The sequence below is a fragment of the Pseudorca crassidens genome, chromosome 10, assembly GCF_039906515.1.
Source record: "Pseudorca crassidens isolate mPseCra1 chromosome 10, mPseCra1.hap1, whole genome shotgun sequence".
Classification (NCBI taxonomy): Eukaryota; Metazoa; Chordata; class Mammalia; order Artiodactyla; family Delphinidae; genus Pseudorca; species Pseudorca crassidens.
This window is the reverse complement of record NC_090305.1, coordinates 36,606,183-36,627,205: the sequence shown is the minus strand read 5'-3', so window position 1 is coordinate 36,627,205 and position 21,023 is coordinate 36,606,183. Positions and strand designations below refer to the sequence as shown.

General features: G+C 40.1%; 2 protein-coding genes across 4 annotated transcripts in view; both read right to left on the bottom strand.

The window, feature by feature from the left end:
• The window catches only part of BTBD9 (BTB domain containing 9), a 419,689-nt gene that overhangs the window by 269,543 nt on the left and 129,123 nt on the right, over window positions 1-21,023 (bottom strand). The window lies entirely within an intron of this gene.
• LOC137233037 (signal recognition particle 14 kDa protein-like) lies at window positions 11,893-12,573 on the bottom strand. Its single transcript, XM_067755837.1, has one exon. The coding sequence runs from the start codon at window positions 12,523-12,525 to the stop codon at window positions 12,193-12,195; it is 333 nt and encodes a 110-aa protein (XP_067611938.1). The 5' UTR covers window positions 12,526-12,573; the 3' UTR covers window positions 11,893-12,192.

Sequence of the window (21,023 nt, the reverse complement as noted above, 5' to 3'; positions counted from 1 at the left end):
TAGCCACAGCAATACGAGAAGGAAAAGAAATAAAAGGAATCCAAATCGGAAAAGAAGAAGTAAAGCTGTCACTGTTTGCAGATGACATGATACTATACATAAAGAATCCTAAAGATGCTGCCAGAAAACTTCTAGAGCTAATCAATGAATTTGGTAAAGTAGCAGGATACAAAATTAATGCACAGAAATCTCTGGCATTCCTATACACTAATGATGAAAAATCTGAAAGTGAAATCAAGAAAACACTCCCATTTACCACTGCAACAAAAAGAATAAAATATCTAGGAATAAACCTACCTAAGGAGACAAAAGACCTGTATGCAGAAAATTATAAGACACTGATGAAAGAAATTAAAGATGATACAAATAGATGGAGAGATATACCATGTTCTTGGATTGGAAGAATCAACATTGTGAAAATGACTCTACTACCCAAAGCAATCTACAGATTCAAGGCGATCCCTATCAAACTACCACTGGCATTTTTCACAGAACTAGAACAAAAAATTTCACAATTTGTATGGAAACACAAAAGACCCCGAATAGCCAAAGCAATCTTGAGAACGAAAAACGGAGCTGGAGGAATCAGGCTCCCTGACTTCAGACTATACTACAAAGCTACAGAAATCAAGACAGTATGGTACTGGCACAAAAACAGAAAGATAGATCAATGGAACAGGATAAAAAGCCCAGAGATAAACCCATGCACATATGGTCACCTTATATTTGATAAAGGAGGCAGGAATGTACAGTGGAGAAAGGACAGCCTCTTCTATAAGTGGTGATGGGGAAACTGGACAGGTACATGTAAAAGGATGAGATGAGATCACTCCCTAACACCATACACAAAAATAAGCTCAAAATGGATTAAAGACCTAAATGTAAGGCCAGAAACTATCAAACTCTTAGAGGAAAGCATAGGCAGAATACTCTATGACATAAATCACAGCAAGATCCTTTTTGACCCACCTCCTAGAGAAATGGAAATAAAAACAAAAATAAACAAATGGGACCTAATGAACATTCAAAGCTTTTGCACAGCAAAGGAAACCATAAACAAGACCAAAAGACAACCCTCAGAATGGGAGAAAATATTTGCAAACACAGCAACTCACAAAGGATTAATCTCCAAAATTTATAAGCAGCTAATGCAGCTCAATAACAAAAAAACAAACAACCCAATTCAAAAATGGGCAGAAGACCTAAATAGACATTTCTCCAAAGAAGATATACAGACTGCCAACAAACACATGAAAGAATGCTCAACATCATTAATCATTAGGGAAATGCAAATCAAAACTACAATGAGATATCATCTCACACCAGTCAGAATGGCCATCATCAAAAAGTCTAGAAACAATAAATGCTGGAGAGGGTGTGGAGAAAAGGGAACCCTCTTGCGCTGTTGGTGGGAATGTGAATTGGTACAGCCACTATGGAGAACCATATGGAGGTTCCTTAAAAAACTACAAATAGAACTACCATATGACCCAGCAATCCCTTTACTGGGCATATACCGTGAGAAAACCATAATTCAAAAAGAGTCATGTACCACAATGTTCATTGCAGCTCTATTTACAATAGCCCGGAGATGGAAGCAACCTACGTGTCCATCATCGGATGGATGGATAAAGTAGATGTGGCATATATATACAATGGAATATCACTCAGCCATAAAAAGAAACGAAATTGAGCTATTTGTAATGAGGTGGATAGACCTAGAGTCTGTCATACAGAGTGAAGTAAGTCAGAAAGAGAAAGACAAATACCGTATGCTAACACATATATATGGAATTTAAGAAAAAAAAATGTCATGAAGAACCTAGGGGTAAGACAGGAATAAAGACACAGACCTACTAGAGAATGGACTTGAGGATATGGGGAGGGGGAAGGGTAAGCTGTGACAAAGCGAGAGAGAGGCATGGACATATACACACTACCAAACGTAAGGTAGATAGCTAGTGGGAAGCAGCTGCATAGCACAGGGAGATCAGCTCGGTGCTTTGTGATCGCCTGGAGGGGTGGGATAGGGAGGGTGGGATAGGGAGGGAGATGCAAGAGTGAAGAGATATGGGAACATATGTATATGTATGACTGATTCACTTTGTTTTAAAGCAGAAACTAACACACCATTGTAAAGCAATTATACTCCAATAAAGATGTAAAAAAAAAAAAGAGAAAAAAAAAAAGCGTGATGAGCAGCCTGCTGCTAATAAAGCATCCTTCACACTCTGCCTTCAGAAGAGATGAGCTTTGGAACACCTCCTGCCTCAGTCCAACAGGCCAAGCAAAATACCAGTGAGTATCAATTACAAAGTGCCACCTCAGAGGCCTTAAAAATCACATTTAATTATATGATCCACTGCTTCTTCTTTAACATGCACTGAACAAAGTAGTAAATTAGAAAGAGCAGTTTTCCAAGATTCATTTGCTACATTAAAATCCTTTGGAAGCTGTTTGTAAAAACTCTTCATCACAGATGATGGCTTTCGGCACTCTGGGGAACCATCTAAGTACAGGATGCTAAATTTCCTACCACAACATCACTATTTTAGAGGCAAAACCAATGGCCTTAGTTTTCTGCAAATGTATTTTAAACAAGTTGTAAGATTTTCCATTTATAAACCTGGCTATCAAATCTCAACATACCCTTGAAAGATAATAAACTCAGCTCTGGTGGCTTAAATGGCACTTACATCAGTCTGATTTTGAGACACGATCATCTTTTCAACTGGTCAACAAGTATCAACTTTGGACTCAGCAGATGATACCCAGTGGCTATGCTGCTATCAAAGGGAGGAGGATGAATGAAGTCAGTGCACAGGCTGCCTCACCCAGAGAATCAGACCCATCAGAATGTCCAGAACAAAACTAATTCATTTAACTACGATTTAATCATAATGAACCTACTTTCTCTCCCTTAATTTTACTAGTGAAGGACTGGCTCAGAGCTCAGATTGAATACTTTCAGGTAAACACTCTACGTGACTTGTAGTAACTAAAAGTTCCTCAAAATGATCCAAAGAAACTCTTCCAAAGTCTTACCTCTTATTCCCCAAATCATCTCCTCCAGCTCAAGGACACTTAACGAAAGAGAACAAAAATGTCATTCCTTGGAATTACGTTTCTCCACTACCAGAAGGAAGATCTAACTTACATTATTTCTGGTCCATTTAATAAATTTTTCTGAAGGTAAAAACATGGTCATTAAAGCAATAATGACTGCCTCTCTTGAGCTGAATATATTTGCAGTTTCAACCCTCTATAAACCACTTAGAAATATGGAGCATAGATAAAATAATAGAGCTTCCCAAAACATTCTGCAAGATTCCACTTTATCTTTGTAGAAAACATAAGTAATGGTTGGAGACTTTTCACTAAGTTCCTGGTCAGATGTGGTTTTCATGTGTGTGCTTCTAAGTTGCACTGTCCTGGTTCAGCCTTCGGTTACATTTCATGAAACTAGCATAGTTCGATCCTATGAGAACCCTGTCCTGTGTCTTCAGTTCGATAGATTTTGTTTAATTTAAAGCCTTTTGTTGTAAAAAGGTGGGGTTCATCTGCAGCCATCAGCACCGTGTGGACTCCAAAACAAGCTGCCAACCCTTCCTTTCTTGGCCCTTCTCCCCCATTCCCCTGTATTTTTGTGCATACTCAATTGTATATCACCAGGTAAAACTGTTCAGATTGTTTAAATTTATGATCTTAATAAAAAGTTGATTATATAGCATGGTGGTGCCTTGTAAAAAACAAAACAAAACGTAGGTAATGTACGTAGATTTTCTGCAAAGCGCTCTGAAAATTCCATAAATCCCATCCTTCAGGGATTTCACTTTTCTGTAGTCTTTCCACCATACTTGAGTTCCAATCCCCTCTAAACATATGCTGCAATACCAGCATTTCCATAGACAAAGCACTGCACACTAATAAAACACAACACTGTTTACATACAGTGCAAATACATAACATATTTTTAGCATAGGTTATGAGCAACATTTTTAGATGGATGGAGTCTGCAGTGATATTAGTAAAATACTTCTACTGTAAATTAGTGGCCTAAATGGAAATTTATGTTCCATAAAACCCAGCATGAAATGATAAGTTAGAAATATTTAAATAACATTTTACAAAGCGTTAGCAGCAAGTACAACTGTGTCAGGCTGAGTCAGTTACTGAAAAGGAGAGCTGGGCACTGTCACAGAAAAGTGCCCAAGCAGCAAGACAGCACCTTGGTCTTTTAAATAACTTTTTAAAAAATTATGTATGACCTCAAGATTGTACCTGACTAATATCTCAAGGGTAGTCTCAATCTTGAAAACAAAAAATTAACCATCCAGCCCAGGGATAAATTTTACAACTTCTACAGACACAAGGTCAAAAGGCACCAAAATGAGATGGGGTTTGGTTCATATTTTCATTCAATTTTCTAAAAATATACTGGATTTATAATGTGAACAAATGAGATTACATCTAGGTTTGGATTTCTAAGATCTATAATCCTGCTCAAGTCATAATCAAGCCCATTCTTGCATTACTCACATTTCACAGGGCAAAGAATATTTCTATTATTTCTTGAGAAAAAGCAGCTTCCAGCTTAAATTTATCTTGCAATTCTGCATATACCGAGCCTTTAAACACTATATTCAAAATCTAACATTATGAGCCTGATACTATGGTTGGATCTCAGTGAGCTTGTGAAAACACTATAGAAGCTCCCCAAATTTGTAATTTAGATTTTTTTCCAAAATAACTGAAGTGGGAGTTGATGGTAGTGGCTGGGGTAGGGAACAAGGAATAAAGTTCCAACTTTTTTTCTCCTCCAAAAAGAACAGGTAAGTGTCAGGGCTTCAGTAATGGGGATGGCAGAATGTCATGTCTTCAAGTAAGACTAAAATGATAGCTTTACACTTTTTGTTTTTTCATCTGCAATTCAGAAGGATAAAGGCAATATTCTAAAAAAAAGAAAGGCCTCAATTAAAAAAAAGAGTTATCTGATTCATGAATAATATCTCAAAATAAAAAATAAACAGTAGGTTTGGAGCAAGGCTTTATTAAGACAAGAGATTGGTGTTGGCATGCTGGATTTTTCCAATGGATTACTTCACTTATCCCACTTTCATCCTTAAATTCCACAAGCCTAAAATTGGATTCATCATTTCTCTCCAAATTTGACTTAGCCTAACCATTTCTGTCAATGACATCTTTATCCTACCTACTATATAAATTAAAGTCTTCATTCATTACTTCTGATTCTTCCTCTTCTCTTACCCTCAGAGCTAATATGGAAGCTTAGTAAGATTATAAGTTCTAAGAAGCCTGGGGCTATGTGTGTCTTACTCACTTTTCATTTATTCTTTCACCTCTACCACATGACCAGGACAGTGACAGGTAGTGGGGGAAAGTGAGCAAGACAGTCATGGCCCCTAGCCCTATGGAGCTTACAGTCTAGTGAAGAAGTCATACATTAAATAAATACACAAATAAAGGTCTCATTACAAACTGTGACAAGTGCTTTAAAGAAAAAGACCTGGGTTCTATAGATGACTTAGTTAAGATAAGGGGTAGTGGTTGTCAGAAAGGATTCTCTCAGTCAGTGAAAACTGAGCTGAGACTAAAGGGTAAGTCTAAGGTAGCCAGGGGAAGACTGAGGGGAAGAGCACACTGGGAAGAAAGGCAACATGTGGGAAAACCATTGGGTAGGAAAGAGGTCAGCACATTTTAGAAAATGCAAAACACACACCAGTAAGGCTGGAGATAATAAATGGGCAGTACAGTTGCCATATTAAGATGCTGGATTTTATCCTGTGTATAATGGGAACCCTCCAGGGTTATGCACATGATCTGATCTATGGTCTTGCAAAGAACCCTGTAGCTTCTGGGTGGGAAAATAAAGTGGAACAAGAGTGTAAATGGGGAAACTAGTTAGGAGACCACTGCAGTATAGTACCAGAGAGAGCTGACAGTGACTTAAACTAATCCAAGCCATCCTCATTCCGAGGGTCTGGCAAAGCTCCCGGTTCATATAAATGAATGAATGAATCAATAGATATCAGCATTGTTTCTTACAGTCTTCTTTCATGATACTCCTACCTGTCCCAGGGTAGAGGCATCCTCCAGTCTTTTTCTAAGATACAATTACATTTTTCTAGAGTAAAATTTTTAGTCAACATCATGATAAAAAAAATTTAGGTGGTATCTAATGTCTATAATTTAAAGTTCAAACTCCTCAACTGCCACATAAAATTCTATGAAAGTTGAAATATAATTCTTTGAAATCGCAAATAATCAGGTAATTTATATATAAGATTAAGCAAAAATTTATATGAATGTTCATCACAGTAGTATTTACAATATCAAAGTAAAAACAATCTACATGTGCTTCAAATTATGGAACACCTGTATAATGAAATAACATACAGCCCTGAAAAATGTTTTCAAGGAATATTTAATAATGTGGGGAAACACAATACAACATTAAATGAAAACAGGATGTAAAACATATATAATTTGACCTGAAGTTTATTTTTAAAAAGAATACACATGACTAAAAAGAAATAGATCAAAGTAGTGATCTACGGATTGGGAGGTTATAGGTGATTTTTACTTTCTTAATATGTTTTTCTGGTTTCCAAACTTTCTACAATAATAATACTTTTATTCTCAGAAAAATCTCCTAGTAATGGCTACACCTAAAAGAAAGAAACTTCAGCCTAGCTCCCTATTGCCCTCCCAATCCTTGCGCACAAGTCTGTGATTCTGTTTCCCACAGACCTGCCTCTACCACTGCCTGCACATGGCACACTTCTGCTCTGCAGCTGAGTCTGTGAGGGCCTCCCTTAGTACCTCCATTCCTGCTCTCAACATTTACTACACAAAGCACTCATCTGACATAACATTTGCTGCCTTGACTCATCAATTTCTTTTCTGTGCCCTTAGCTCTCACTTATCTGTCAAATTGACTATGATTTCACTTCTTTTTCCTGCCCCCAGCACCAAGCGCAGCATCTTCTAAGGAGGCATTTAATATTTGCTGGTTGCTCAGAATGAAGTTATTCTATATAGGGGCCACTATTTGGCTCTCAGAAGACTAGCATGGCCATGATCTCCTGGGTCCCTGCTGCTTCTTGGCCAAAAGCTGCTGCCATTACTTCCCCCTTTGAATCACAGATGGTTAGGGCAGGGAAGAGACCTGAGATAGGATCTAGCTCAATCACTGAAATTAGTAAAAGAGAAAACTGAGTTCTAAAAGTACAGAGAGACTCTCTGCAGGTCCCTAGGAGAGGCAGTGGCAGTGGCAGTGGCAGAGCCAGGCCTGGAAATGCAATTGCTCACATTCAGTGGTCATTTCCCCAGACCATTCTATGGCAGTGACCTCCAAGAGCCCTTCTCTCTAACTCTTCAAAGAATGTAAACTGGCAAACAAGTTTGGAAATGTCCATTTGATTTCCTGAATGTTCATTTGACAGGCTGGAGAAAATGCATTTGGGATTGCCATCGTGTTTTTCACTCTGTTTAATATAACTGTTGAATATCAAAGGTTCACTGAAAGTAAATGAAAGTAGCTTTTAAGCTTAGCCATTAGGCACTTTAGAATTGTTTTCAAGGCAGCACAGCATAAAGGCCAGAATAAACTGATCATGAATTCTTCCCAGGGATATAAAATTAAAAGCATAATTCAGTGTACATCTTTCCTCCTACGATGAACGAATGCAGACCTGAATGAAGCCAGGGTGTGTGGTATGTGCTTATGAACCAGCATGGAAAGGATGCTTTTCACCACTCCAGGAAGAAATATGAAAGTCACTGATGAATAATTATTCTGATAAAGCACTAAGATCCTGTAAGGTTAGGCTGTGATTTAAGTTGACAGCTTTGGTTATAAACACTGGTTCTAAAAAATACCAATTAATGATTCATTTGACTCCTGCTCTGCTCTGATACTGTCCAAATTCTGGCATTTCATGTCATGCCATTGTCTTTTACCACATAAACTTGTTTTATCAAGACAAAGAGAGTAAAAAACACTTTCAAGTGAAAATAATAAAAAGGATCTACTTTACTGTTGCAAACTCTGACAATTTCCTCTTTGCATTAAAAAAGATAATAAGTGTCAAACCAGTTATTACAGCACATGACAGCTTCAGAATAGAGACAGCATATCCAGCTCTACATTATTCAATATGGACACATGGGAAAAGAGCAAACAGTTTTTCTAACAGATTTCTCTGCCTCAATGCCAATATGGCAAATAATCATAAGAAAATGTTATTACTCTACCTAATTTTCCCTTGGAGCTTTTAAATGGAAACTTTGGTTAACTGATTTTTAAAATATGCACAGGGAGGGGTGGGCAGCAACACTGCTATGACGGGTCCTGCCAACGACATCCAGGCTTAGGTGAAATGACCCCTGGGATGGGAGGGTTCTGAAGACGAGTAATAAGGGCTGAGGACTGGGGATACATGGCAAAGACAGATGTCTTTCCTAAAATGGAAGAGCTCCTGAGATGGCATGAACTGCACTGAGGCAGAAGTTGGAGGAAGGAAAAGAGAAATATTAATGCATGCTTTCTTTCTCTAATCACTGGGGATGACAGTCAAAATCAGAGGAGAATACAGCAATTCAGAAGTAAAAGGAACAGAAACAAAACAAAGTCACTGCAAGGTCTCTTGATTAGAGACTGAGATTCATTTCAACTAGCCTATCTTACCTCAGCTGCCATAACAAAATACCACAGAGTGGGTGGCTTAAACAAAATATTTACTTCTCACAGTTCTGGGAGCTGGGAAGTCCAAGATCAAAGCACTAGCCAATTTGGTTCCTGTTGAGAGCCCTCTTCCTGCCTTGCAGAGGGCAGCCTTCTCACTGTGTCCTCAAGTTTCAGGGTGAGGAGTGGAGGGTGCTGATCTCTCTTCTTTTTCTTATAAGGACACTAATTCCACCCTCATGACCTCATCTAAACCTAATTACCTCCAAAGGTCCCACTTCCAAATACCATCACATTGAGGGGTATGGCTTCAACATACGAATTTTAGGAAGACACAAACATTCAGTCCATAACATAACCTTTACCTAGTACCTACTGTGTGCTAGATGTAAGTTCTGAATAAAATTGAATAGTCATGCCAGGGGCAGAATCATGCTTACAATAAGATGCTCAGAAGCAAGACTGTATTTTCCTTTACACCTAAAAAAGCTTGTTTAGCAAACAAAGTTATTTTTACCTGAAATGGCTTTAAATCCTATGCTTTGTATTTATGTCCATACTTTTTAGGTAAGACCTACTTTAACTGTTGCCAATTCTCACATTTTACTGATCTACTAAGCAGTATCCAGATTTGCCAATTTTATTTTCTGTCACCCTAATGTTATCATAACTTAATGCTATCAGGGAACACGAAAGAATCGATGCTGATTATAGTTAAGAAAGTGAGGACGAAAGCAATACTAACTGGGGATATTAGGTTTTTTGTAAAGCCTCGACAGGAGGTCCTCTTATCCCAGAGTCATTTAAGAATCATTAACTTGGGGCTTCCCTGGTGGCGCAGTGTTAAGAATCTGCCTACCAATGCAGGGGACACGGGTTCGAGCCCTGGTCCGGGAAGATCCCACATGCCGCAGAGCAACTAAGCCCATGAGTCACAACTACTAAGCCTGCGCTCTAGAGCTCATGAGCCACAACTACTGAAGCCCGTGCACCTAGAGCCTGTGCTCTGCAACAAGAGAAGCCACCACAATGAGAAGCCCACACACCACAACGAAGAGTAGATCCTGCTCACCGTAACTAGAGAAAGCCCGCGTGCAGCAACGAAGACCCAACACAGCCAAAAATAAATAAATAAATTTATTAAAAAATAAAAAATCATCAACTTGACTCAAACCCAGCAAAAATGCTACAAATACATGGAGTAAAGATGTCAGTAATTTTCTGGCAAGGAAGCATGGTTTAGTGGAAAGAGAATCCACTCAAGGTCTTTGGAGTCAAACTGACATGGTTTTGAAATCTAGTCCCACAATTTTTTTTTTTTTTTAACAGTGTGACCTCTCTGAGTTTCAATTTCTTCATCTGTAAAAATGAGAATATCCCTGCTGCACAGGAATGCTGTGTGGGATTAAATGAGAGGGAAGTATGTGCAAGTGCTTAAGAGGAAGTAACCATGTGGTCAATATGTTGTTTCCTCTCTGTTCCCACGAATGCCTTCTACTAGGTAGGGGTCAGAAGTTCAAAAAGTTTACTACCCGTCTCTGCTTGTGTGTGTGTATATGTGTGAGAGAGGGGAGGGGCCGTGTGCAGAGGAAGGTTATAGATTTGTGAGTACTGTGCTTTCATGAGCCTGACCATCTTTAAAATATTTTGTGTTTATTGATTTGAAAATCATATTAATTTACCCACATATTTCATCTGACACCTCCATTTTCTGGTCTTTTAGGCATCTCTGGGCATGTGGATGCTTGATAAATAGACTTATTAGCATGATTTGACTATCTCTATCCTGTCTCCCATTTTTTTAACAGAATTACACAGCTGGCAGTGAGGATGGCGCCCAATCTCATCATTCATTTACAACCCTTTCTGCATGACTGAATCTGACTCTGCTTATTCCCATTCTCTGCTTCGAGGACCATCTCTGGTGTCTCTTCACTGAGAGGCAATGTGTACAAGCAGACAAAGCAGAAGAATAAAGGAGGGAAGAAATGTGGGCCCTGAGCTTCTGGATGGGCTCTGACCTATTTCACTCACCTTCAAACTCTGTGTGAATCTATTTCAGCTTCAGCCACTGTAGGGAAAGGCTGAGGAATCTTGATTTCCTTGAAGAAGGGAATGAACAATCGACACACTAAAAATCAGAGGAGACTTTGGAAATTACAAGAGAGGCTGCTACTGTTAATGACTAAGTTGCCTTGGTATGTCTTGTGTGCTAAAATTCCATTTCATTTTCATCACACATAGAACCAGAATTATCACTGCAGGAAGCGCTACAAGTTGTGTTCCCTTTGTTCTATCAGAACATCCCAAATAGTATCACATGCTACCTGAAGATGTGCCCCTGAAATAGACCAACAATGCTTCAATTATCTTGGCTGCAGGCAAAGACAAAATAAGAGTCTCAGGAGTTCTCAAAAAGTTCAAAAAGTTCTCTCTAAACTGTGTTGTTTTCAGATGGAAACTACAAGAACATGACCAAAACTATAATAGTAGAGATTTCCCTGGGCTTTGTTCTGGCTATAAGATAGTTTCCAAATATACGATGAAAGGTAATTAGAAGCCGGCAGGGGCCCAATGTGGAACACATCAACATGATCATAGTTCAGACACACAACCCATTCAGTCCCCACCCCACTCCACCCCCAGCTTCTCACACAAGCAGGGTTACCCAAACTCTGGTTAACCTAGTATCAACCTTCCTATTTAAGTTTATCTGATAATTCACAGTGTAATGGGAAAAAATGGAAAGACAGAAAGGAGAAAACATAAAACAAATATTGTCCTTCATGTTGGTAAAAACATAAATTGGTTACATGACAAATGTGAGGCAGTGATTATGCTGACAGTCCAATGGCAAAGTTATTAAAATCTTTTTTTTTTCTAACTTGGAATCTTTATTCTTGATGATTTTGTAATAGGCTTGTCCTTAGTTTGATTAAGCAAACTCTCATTTGGCTATGAGAACTCATTCAAATTTGCTAAAGGAACTATGATGGTAAAATTATACAGCAAGTTGGGAAAAATACCCATGAAATAACACAACTTTTTATAAAATTGTCAGGTTTCAATTCCAGTAACCCATAAGACAGGGCCTAAAGCCTATTCATAATCACATCATTCCAGAATGAGGAGCTATTGCCAGAAACTTTTTATGGGGTGGGAAAAGGAATAAAGGATGGTCAGTGCTGACAAATACAGGTTTAATGATACAGTGCTCTTCACAGATGGCTACAGAGACTGTAAACTATTACCCAGAAACATACAACCACACAACACAGACCACTTAGCCAGATCTAAAATAAACTGGCTTCTTGTAACTACCCTGTAAACACTACAGCCCTTCTTCCATCCAAAATTGACCCTAATCTCACATGAAAACAGTTATTGTAGGGGAATCAGAAACCCAGCTTTGTGGCCAAAAGTAAAAACCAAAGGAAAAATAGCAATTCATGGTTAGCTGGTGAAAGCAGGAGATCTGGTGCCCTTCACTGCGCTGCTTTGCTCTTCTTACTCTGGCTCTTTTTGTCCCTCTTCTCCAGCCCATCCATGTTAGCTCTCAATAGGCTTGAATAAGCCATCTGAAACTCATTCACTTCTTTGGAGCTCACCACAGTGCTGATCTTCTTTTTCCCATCGGTAGCTCTTAACAGACACTTGTTGTCTGAGGGCTCAAAGCCCTCCACAGAACCCTCCCTTGGAATGGGTTTAGTTCGACCACCATACTTCTTCAGGGTGATGAACACGCTGCCCGACAACTGGCACTTCTGGAAGAGGTTGGTCAGCTCTGTCAGGAACTGCTCACTCTTCAGCAGCACCATCCTGGTGCTGCTGGCTCCTCTCTGTCAGCACCTATTAAAATCTTTAGAGAAAAAAATCTCATTTCTTCAAAATTTTCCACCATTTTAAAAGCCAAGTCGAGAGCTGAATCACTGCTGTAAAAGGAAACACCCTTTCTGAACCACATCTGTGTGATGGGGCCACTGATGCTGCCATTACTGCTCGATCAACACACCCTGGAACAAGAATTTTCATTTCTGAATCCAAGCCTGTTCAAAATCCTCCTGGGGAAGTAAACTAACACCTGGGCATCTTCTGCAGTATAAAAATTCTCTTCTCTTACGGCAGTAGCCTTATGTTTAGACTCAAAAATGCCTTTTCTCTTGCATCAGCTTCTCTCAGGTGAAAGGAAATAAAGACAGAAAGCAAGGGCCCCTTCAGTAAAATCCCACTGAGAAGGCACAGGCAAAATAGGAAGATTTAATTCTAACATGAGGGGACCCTATGATGATGTGAGAGGGAAAGGAGAGAGAAGAGGAATGGCACCTAATCTGGAAGATTCAAGTACATTCACAGATATTTTCCCAAGATGTGCAAGCATCTAGCCTTCTTTAAGGAGACAACTGTGGCATCATATAACTCAAATTAATTCCTTTCTGAATGAAAGCTGAGTAACAAAAACAGAACTTGGCAAGATGGCACAGCACAGCGAGGGCAGAATTGTATTCCCAGTTGATACTTGGTGAGATGTTAGGTTGTCATCTCAACATAAAATAAAATGAGGCCGCACAACGGAAAGTGTTTTGAAAAGTAAAAATCCAAGGGAAAGATGAAAGCAGCATTTTAATGAATCTGGAGAAAACGAACTCTGTGGGGTGGGCAGCTCTGACTGTGACCTTTCTCCAGTTGACATCCTGGGAAGAGAAGACACATGATGGAGAGAGAGGCCAGTGCCTGCCTCCTTCCCCCACAACGGGAATGGCAGTACCATTTGCCAGCACCTGGAAGCTGAGAGAGAGCCTGATGTGGATTCTGTCCGTCCATTAAAGGCAAGAAGAGTGAAAAGTGGGAGAGAAAGCTCCTAATACCAACAGTGGTGACCTGGGGTCATGCAGTAAGGAGTTATAAAGGCATAAAAGCTGCTTTATTCAGATGGTTCCTTTCAGGGGAACTCATTTCATGATACTTAACGCAGGCAGTTAGAAGAACGGCTGGGTTGGATATAACTTACAGTATGTCACACAAACCTGGAGCGCCCACAGAACATTAATTTCAGGGCACACATTGAGATTATGCACTTACAACCGGCCTCTTTGCCAGGGGCAGCAGCTTGTAACTCAGAAAGTCATGTTTCATTTAGGATGTGCTGTATAGTGTTGAAGGGGAAAGTCAACTGTTTTGTTTTGTTGTGTCTTTTTCCCCAATCTGAGTAAAAAGCCCTTGGGAAAGAGTTACATATGCTAAACTGAAATTTTCTATAAAGGTGTTCTCACTCATTTCAGCACAAATCTGCTTAGGTCATATCTCTTGCACGTCTACTCTTGTTCTAAACACAAGACTTCCCCTGCTACTGAGATCCCCACAAGCAAGCTCACCATTCTGGGATTTGCTTTATCTCATATAGGTTTGGGTATCACGTTCTCCTGAACCTAGAACTATGTTTTCCACCACAGCATGCCAGACACTAACTCATCCCTACTCAAAGGGGCTTTTAGAACACCACTTTCTTGATGTGCTACATATATACAATGGAATACTACTCAGCCATAAAAAAGAATGAAATAATGCCATTTGCAGCAACATGGATGGACCCAGAGATTATCATACTGAGTGAAGTAAGTCAGAAAGAGAAAGACAAATACCATATGATATCACTTATATGTGGAATCTAAAATATGACACAAATGAACTTAGGTATGAAACAGACTCACATAGAGAGTGAACTGCCAAGGGGGAGGAGGGACTGGGGAGGGACAGGGTAGGAGTTTGGGTTTAGCAGATGCAAACTATTATATATAGGATGGATAAACAACAAGGTCCTACTGTATAGCACAGGGAACTATATTCAATATCCTATGATAAACCATAATGGAAAAGAATATGAAAGAGAATGTATATATATATGTATGTATGTGTGTGTATGTATATATATATATACATATAACTGAATCACTTCGCAGTACAGCAGAAATTAACACAACATTGTAAATCACTATACTTGAACAAAGTAACTTTTTTTAAAAAAAGACATTCTTAAGAGAATTTTCAAAAAAAAAATCCCACCTTCCTCTATGTGCTAGTGAGGTGGTCCTTTTTTTCACCCTTAGCTACTCCTCAGCTCTGGTAATCAGTAACTATTCAACTTAGGTAAGAGAAACCATATTAATTCTTCTAAGTAATGCAAACATCTAATTTTACATGCTCTCAAATTACTGTTCTTTCTACTGCATGTTTGTGTAGCTATTACATGAGTCCGTTGTACTGATGCAGCTGTCATCCCTTCAACTCAGTTCTTGCCAAACACTGAGCTGTGTCTGGAGATACAAAGATAACCACTCTTGTTGAAGAGATGCCAGTTTAGTGGGAGAGCAGACATGTAAACAGATCCCTATGTGAGATACATGGCCTGGAGGGGGAGAAAAAAATATATTGCACAAATAAATCAGCACAACAGCACAAAAAGAACTAGAGGGCCATAATATACCACAAAGATCCAGTGAAATGCAAGGACTGTGAACATGAAGGTAATACTTGCATTTTCATCTCAGTCAATCTACATACTCTGCTGCAATGGAAGAAGTAACCTCGTTCCTACCTAAAGCCAACTTTCCACTTGAGTCCCAGGGCCAAGTCCCTCTCTCATATCAGGGACACGGTCCTTTAACGATCCACTCTCCTGCATTATCAAATCCTCCCTTCCAGTGGAGTCATTCCAACGTGCATACAAGCATACCTTAATATCATCCTCCCTTGACCTTGAGCCCTCTGGCCTCTTTGCCATTTCTCTGCCTCCCTTCCCGGTGACACTCCTTTCATCTTCTACGTTTATTGCCATCCCTATTACCTCACCCTCCATTCCCTTCTCCCACTGCTCCAACGAATTGACTCTCAGCAAGGTCACCAATAAGGTCCACCTTGCCATTAGTGACTTTTCTGTTCTTATCTGTCTTGCGTAGCGTCTACTGCCCACTCTCATCTCCCCTCAGCCCATATTGAAAGACTGTCTTCTTTAGGCTTCCATGAAAACCCTCTCCTTGTTTTCTTTCTGCCTCACTGCAGCTCCTTTGCAGTTTTCTCTGTCTGCTTCTCCTTGCCTGCCTCATTCCTGTCCCCACCATAGCCCATTCTCACAGTAGCTAGAGTGGTCTTTCAAAACTATAAACCAAGTTATTTTATTCCCTGACTTAAACCCTCCAATGGCTTCCCATCATTCTTAGCATAAATTCCATGTCACCGAGGCCCAGTAGTTCCTGGCTCCTGCCTACCTCTCTGCCTCATTGCTAGCCATACCTTCTCCCAACACCCTGCACACTATCCACCACCAGATTTCAGACTTACACTGCCTTTTTTCAGTTCCTCAAACACCCAAAGATAGTTCCCACTTCACAGCCTTTACCACTGCTGTTCATTAGCCTAGAGCACTCTTCTCTTAGCTCTCTGCATGGCCAACTGTGATAAGTCAAGTCTCAGCTCAACTGACTTGCTCACGGAGGACTTCCCTGATCTTCCTGCCCAAGTGTCCGTTCCCCAAACTCAGTCACCTGCTAGCTCACCACCCCTTTCCAATTCCTTCAAACACTACACTAAAAAGTGTCATGTTTATTTTTCACATCTCATTTGTCTACCTCTCCTGTGAGAGCCTAAGCTCAACAAGGGCAGGGACTTGGTCTTGTTCAAGCTGTACGTCTAGCTCCAGGCACAGTGTTTAGTACATGGTAGGTACTCTGTAAATATTTACTGAATGGAGGAATGAAATGATGATGAAGTCCTTGGTTAGGATATTGTGTCCAGCTCTTTGCTCTTCAACTACAGAAAAGCCCAGGAAGGGGGAAGTTGAAACATAATAATAACTAGCATACAGGGAAATCAGACTTATGAAAAAGGTTAACAGAACTAGAATTAATGAGAAAATATTCTACTTTCATTCTTCAGGGGGTCATTACTAGTTTTTTTTAATGTCTAATGAAGATTAAATAAAAAGAAATGGACTACAGGTTCAGCAGACTGGGTTTAAGTTCTAGAGTAGATGAGATGTGGGTTAGTTATGGAAACACTTCCTGAAACTGACTACTATTTAGGATTATAGGAACTGCCCTGGTGGCGCAGTGGTTAAGACTCCATGCTCCCAATGCAGGGTTCCCGGGGTTTGATCCCTGGTCGGGGAACTAGATCCCACATGCATGCCACAACTAAGGAGCCTGCCTGACGCAACTAAGACCCAGCACAACCAAGTAAATAAAAATAAAATATTTTTTAAAAGATAATTAGTTCCAGAAGAACACTGAAGAGTCTTTTAAAACTAAAAGGGATAATAATAATCCTGTATCAACTGAGTGCCTCCTGTGTGCCAAGAGCAGTGCCCAGACTGTGTTGTAAGTCTGCTCTCCTTTGACACTTATAGCTGCCCTGTGAGGAGACACAAGCTACTACTGTCCTCCTTTTAGAGATGAGACGACCAAGGCTTAGCAGAGCTAACTAACTTGAAAAGGCCACATAGTTGATAAATGACCAAGGTGGGACCAAACCCAGATCTGTTTGACTATAAAATCTGTGCTCCTGACCACTATGTTTAAAAGAGAGAGTTTAAAGCACTGGACATAGCCCTGCTAAAAACATGAGGATCAGTTTTCTTAAAATCTTCACCCAAGTCTAGGATTCTAAGGTATTTTCAGGAATAATATAAAGAACATGCTATAAAGAACAACTTAAAACAGCGCTATAATGCAGATTCCATCTTAGAGCTTTTGGTTACACAGACGTTTGATGAACTGGACAAAATAATGTGCTTTTGGTTAGCCGTTATATAAATTCTCTTGTGTCATCTTGAAGGATTACTTTATTTATAGTCTGAAGAGCTGTCTTAGAAATATGAGAAAAGAAAAACAAGTTTACAAGTATCACTGGGTATGACAAAATAATTCCTTGTTCCTCTAAAGTTATGAACAGAGGTCAGCAGATTATGGCCTGCTTATGGCCTGCAAGCTAAGAATGAATTTCACATCTTTTAAAAGAGTTGTTTAGGGCTTCCCTGGTGGCGCAGTGGTTGAGAGTCCGCCTGCCAATGCAGGGGACGCGGGTTCGTGCCCCAGTCCGGGAGGATCCCATATGCTGCGGAGCGGCTGGGCCCGTGAGCCATGGCCGCTGAGCCTGCGCGTCCGGAGCCTGTGCTCCGCAACGGGAGAGGCCACAACAGTGAGAGGCCCGCGTACCGCAAAAAAAAAAAAAAAAAAAAAAAAAAAAAACATTTAAAAGAGTTGTTTAAAGGAAAAAAAGGAGGAGAACATGTCACAGAGACTGTGTGGCCCATAAAGCCTAAAACAGTTACTTCTTGGTCCTTTAGCAAAATGTTTGCTGACCCTTGTTCTAGAGCCTAAAAATGTATGCACAAGTATGGAATAGTTGTAATAGAGAATAATATACCTGCTAAGAAAAATCAACTCCCTGAAGGTTTCAGAAAGTATCTTTGGAGGGTTTGTTTGTTCGTTTCTTTTACCAAAGACAACAAAACTTCCCAGAGTCAGATCATAAAGTGGGTCTGGCCTCTCAACCTAGATCAGTTAGATGATATAAGGGGGCCTAAGAAGGAAAGGAGAGTACTGAAGAGCTTGGGGAAAAATGAGAATGATCCAATCTCAGAGCTGAACAGGGCCTTATAGATACTAGGAGCCAACACCTTCATTCTGTAAATGAAGAAGCCCCCCCCCGCCGGGGCGGGGATGGGGCAGTGGCTTCTTCAGGCCACGAGGACATGCACACACAGCACAGTGATTCGTTCCGGCCCCGAGGCTGGGGCTATGTTCTCTGTGCCACATGGCCTTTACTTTACTATAGAGACATGCTTTTGCAAATCGAGGAGCAGGAGACAGCTTTTTAAAAGGTCAGACAAGAACCAGCAGATCTGCAAAGAACATGTGATCTGAAGGTGAAGTCCCAATCCCTCTTATAAAAACTGTTTAATTTCTTTTTTTCTAATTTTAAAAATAGTACACGTTGATTATAGAACATAAAAAAAATTTAAAGAAAAGAATAATCATTCATAATCCTATTTGATGATAAACACTTTTAACATGTGGTGTATTTCCTTATAGCTTTTTAAAAAATCCATATACACATACATCATTTTAAAAATTAGAATATTGTTATTTTAGTACCTTTCTTTCCACTTAACTAGGTACAAGTCAACTTGTGAGCATTTCTGTGTCATATAAAATTCTCCTAAAACAGTTTTAATGGTTGTACAATTCCATAGTATGTATGTATCATTCTTGCTGTAACTAATTAATCCTTCCAGAACCAACATGTATGAGAGAATATTTTATGTCACCCTCATCAACACGACCATGAACATAATTCAAAATATTTTCCCATTTAATAAGCACAAATGATTTCTCTTTGCTTCACAATGAGGTTGATCTTTTTTTTTTCACATGGCCATTTATTTATTTGCCTTCTTTTGTGAATCATCTATTCTTTTTTTTTTTTTTTTTTTGGCGGTATGCGGGCCTCTCACCGTTGTGGCCTCTCCCATTGCGGAGCACAGGCTCCGGACACGCAGGCTCAGCGGCCATGGCTCACGGGCCCAGTCGCTCCGCGGCATGTGGGATCCTCCCGGACCGGGTCACGAACCCGTGTCCCCTGCATCGGCAGGCGGACTCTCAACCACTGCGCCACCAGGGAAGCCCCCGTGAATCATCTATTCTTAATGTCACGTGTCCTATCCCCACTTTTCTTCTGGGGTGCTCGTCTGTTTCTTTTAAGAATCAAATAGCAAAGATTCTAACCTTTTTTCCTGATACAAATTTTGTAATTTTTCCACTTTGCCATTTACCTTTTAATTTTGTCTTTTTAATTTTGTTGTTTCTAATTTCAGAAATGTAGCATTTCTATCTAGTCTGACCCCCTGCTTTTTGTTCTTTGTGATTTTGATAAGATCAGTAATAGCACAAAGCTGGTGTGGGACCATACAAGGGATCATCTACTGGAGCTGGCTGGTGATCTATTAAAGTCTCTAAAAAGCAGCCAGTGTAAGTCTTCCAAACCCGCACAGCCTGCAAGTTCTGCCCAATGGTGGCCAAATGGAAGGAACGTGTAGTGTAAATGCTACAGGATGGACCAGGATGCTAGTCCTCAGTTTGCTCCACACTTGCTACGCGTCCTCAAACAAAACCCAGTCTCCCTGAGCGCCATATATACCTCACCTAAAAATGAGAGGCGTGGACACTACAGTCTCAAAAGACACGGCCAGTTCTAAGGCTCATGCTCATTTGACACGTGACAGGAGGGAGCTCAGCATTAGATGCTGAGGGCTAGTTAGCATTCACACCCCAGAGAGACCTGTCCATGAGGAGAGGAAAAAGGTGAGAGACGGTAAAAAGGAACATCTGACATGGGAGGGCTGTAGTCCTTTTGGCATGTCGTGTCAGTTACAGAAATTCTTTCAAGAAGTCAGCATGGCCCACAGGGTCAAAGGCAGAGGGACCCAAAGCTGAAAAGGGTTCAACACTAGTGCACAGATCTTTCCCAGAGGAGGCACCAGGTAACCTCGCTGTGGTTTCCTCTGAGTTAGCTGGGAACTGTAAATGTTGGATATGGGCATAAATGCCAGAAGACAAAACCCAAAAAGGGACCGGGATGAGAAAAAGTGGTGGTGAAACTTCTGAGACGAAAGAGAGAAGGTGTCACAAGGGTCGTGCTGAGAGAGCTCTTTGAGGGCAGGCATGGATTGGATCAGAGACGAGAAGGGACAAGAGGCAGTGAAACTCAAGCAACGAGAAGAAATGGTCTCAAGAAGAGGTGGGCAGGGTTGTAGTGGAGATCAAAGTGTTGCCTCCTGTCCCTGTGAAGTACCTGCAAATGCAATATTGTGAAAAATAATACATGCCCGGAAGTATTATGATACTGGCAGGAAAGGAAGAGCATTGGTTAGATAACAGTAGCAGCGCTGTGGGTGCCACCAGCAAAGTTCTGAGTCCAGGTCACACAAGACACAAGAAATCACATTATTGAGCTAAAGTTCTTACCTTTATTTGGTAACTAACTAACTAGTATTTAATTACATATACTTAACAAATAATTTTTTTTTCTTGCATAATACTAAGTAATAACACTGGTTCATTTTCTTCACTTTATTGCTACTTTAGTAGTTATTTATCTTTCTCATCTCAGCACTGATTAAAACATAAAATGTCTTTAGGAAATGTTATGTCCTAATTTATGGTTTAATTTGATCTTAGCAGTCAAACACTGATAACACTGCATCTCTTAAAGAAATCAGCCTATCTATTATCATACCCCAATAAGTACACGAAAAAAAACACTC

What these genes read in the sequence shown, in the direction of transcription:
- LOC137233037 (XM_067755837.1), bottom strand. Translation starts at nt 12,525, where the DNA reads ATGGTGCTGCTGAAGAGTGAGCAGTTCCTGACAGAGCTGACCAACCTC.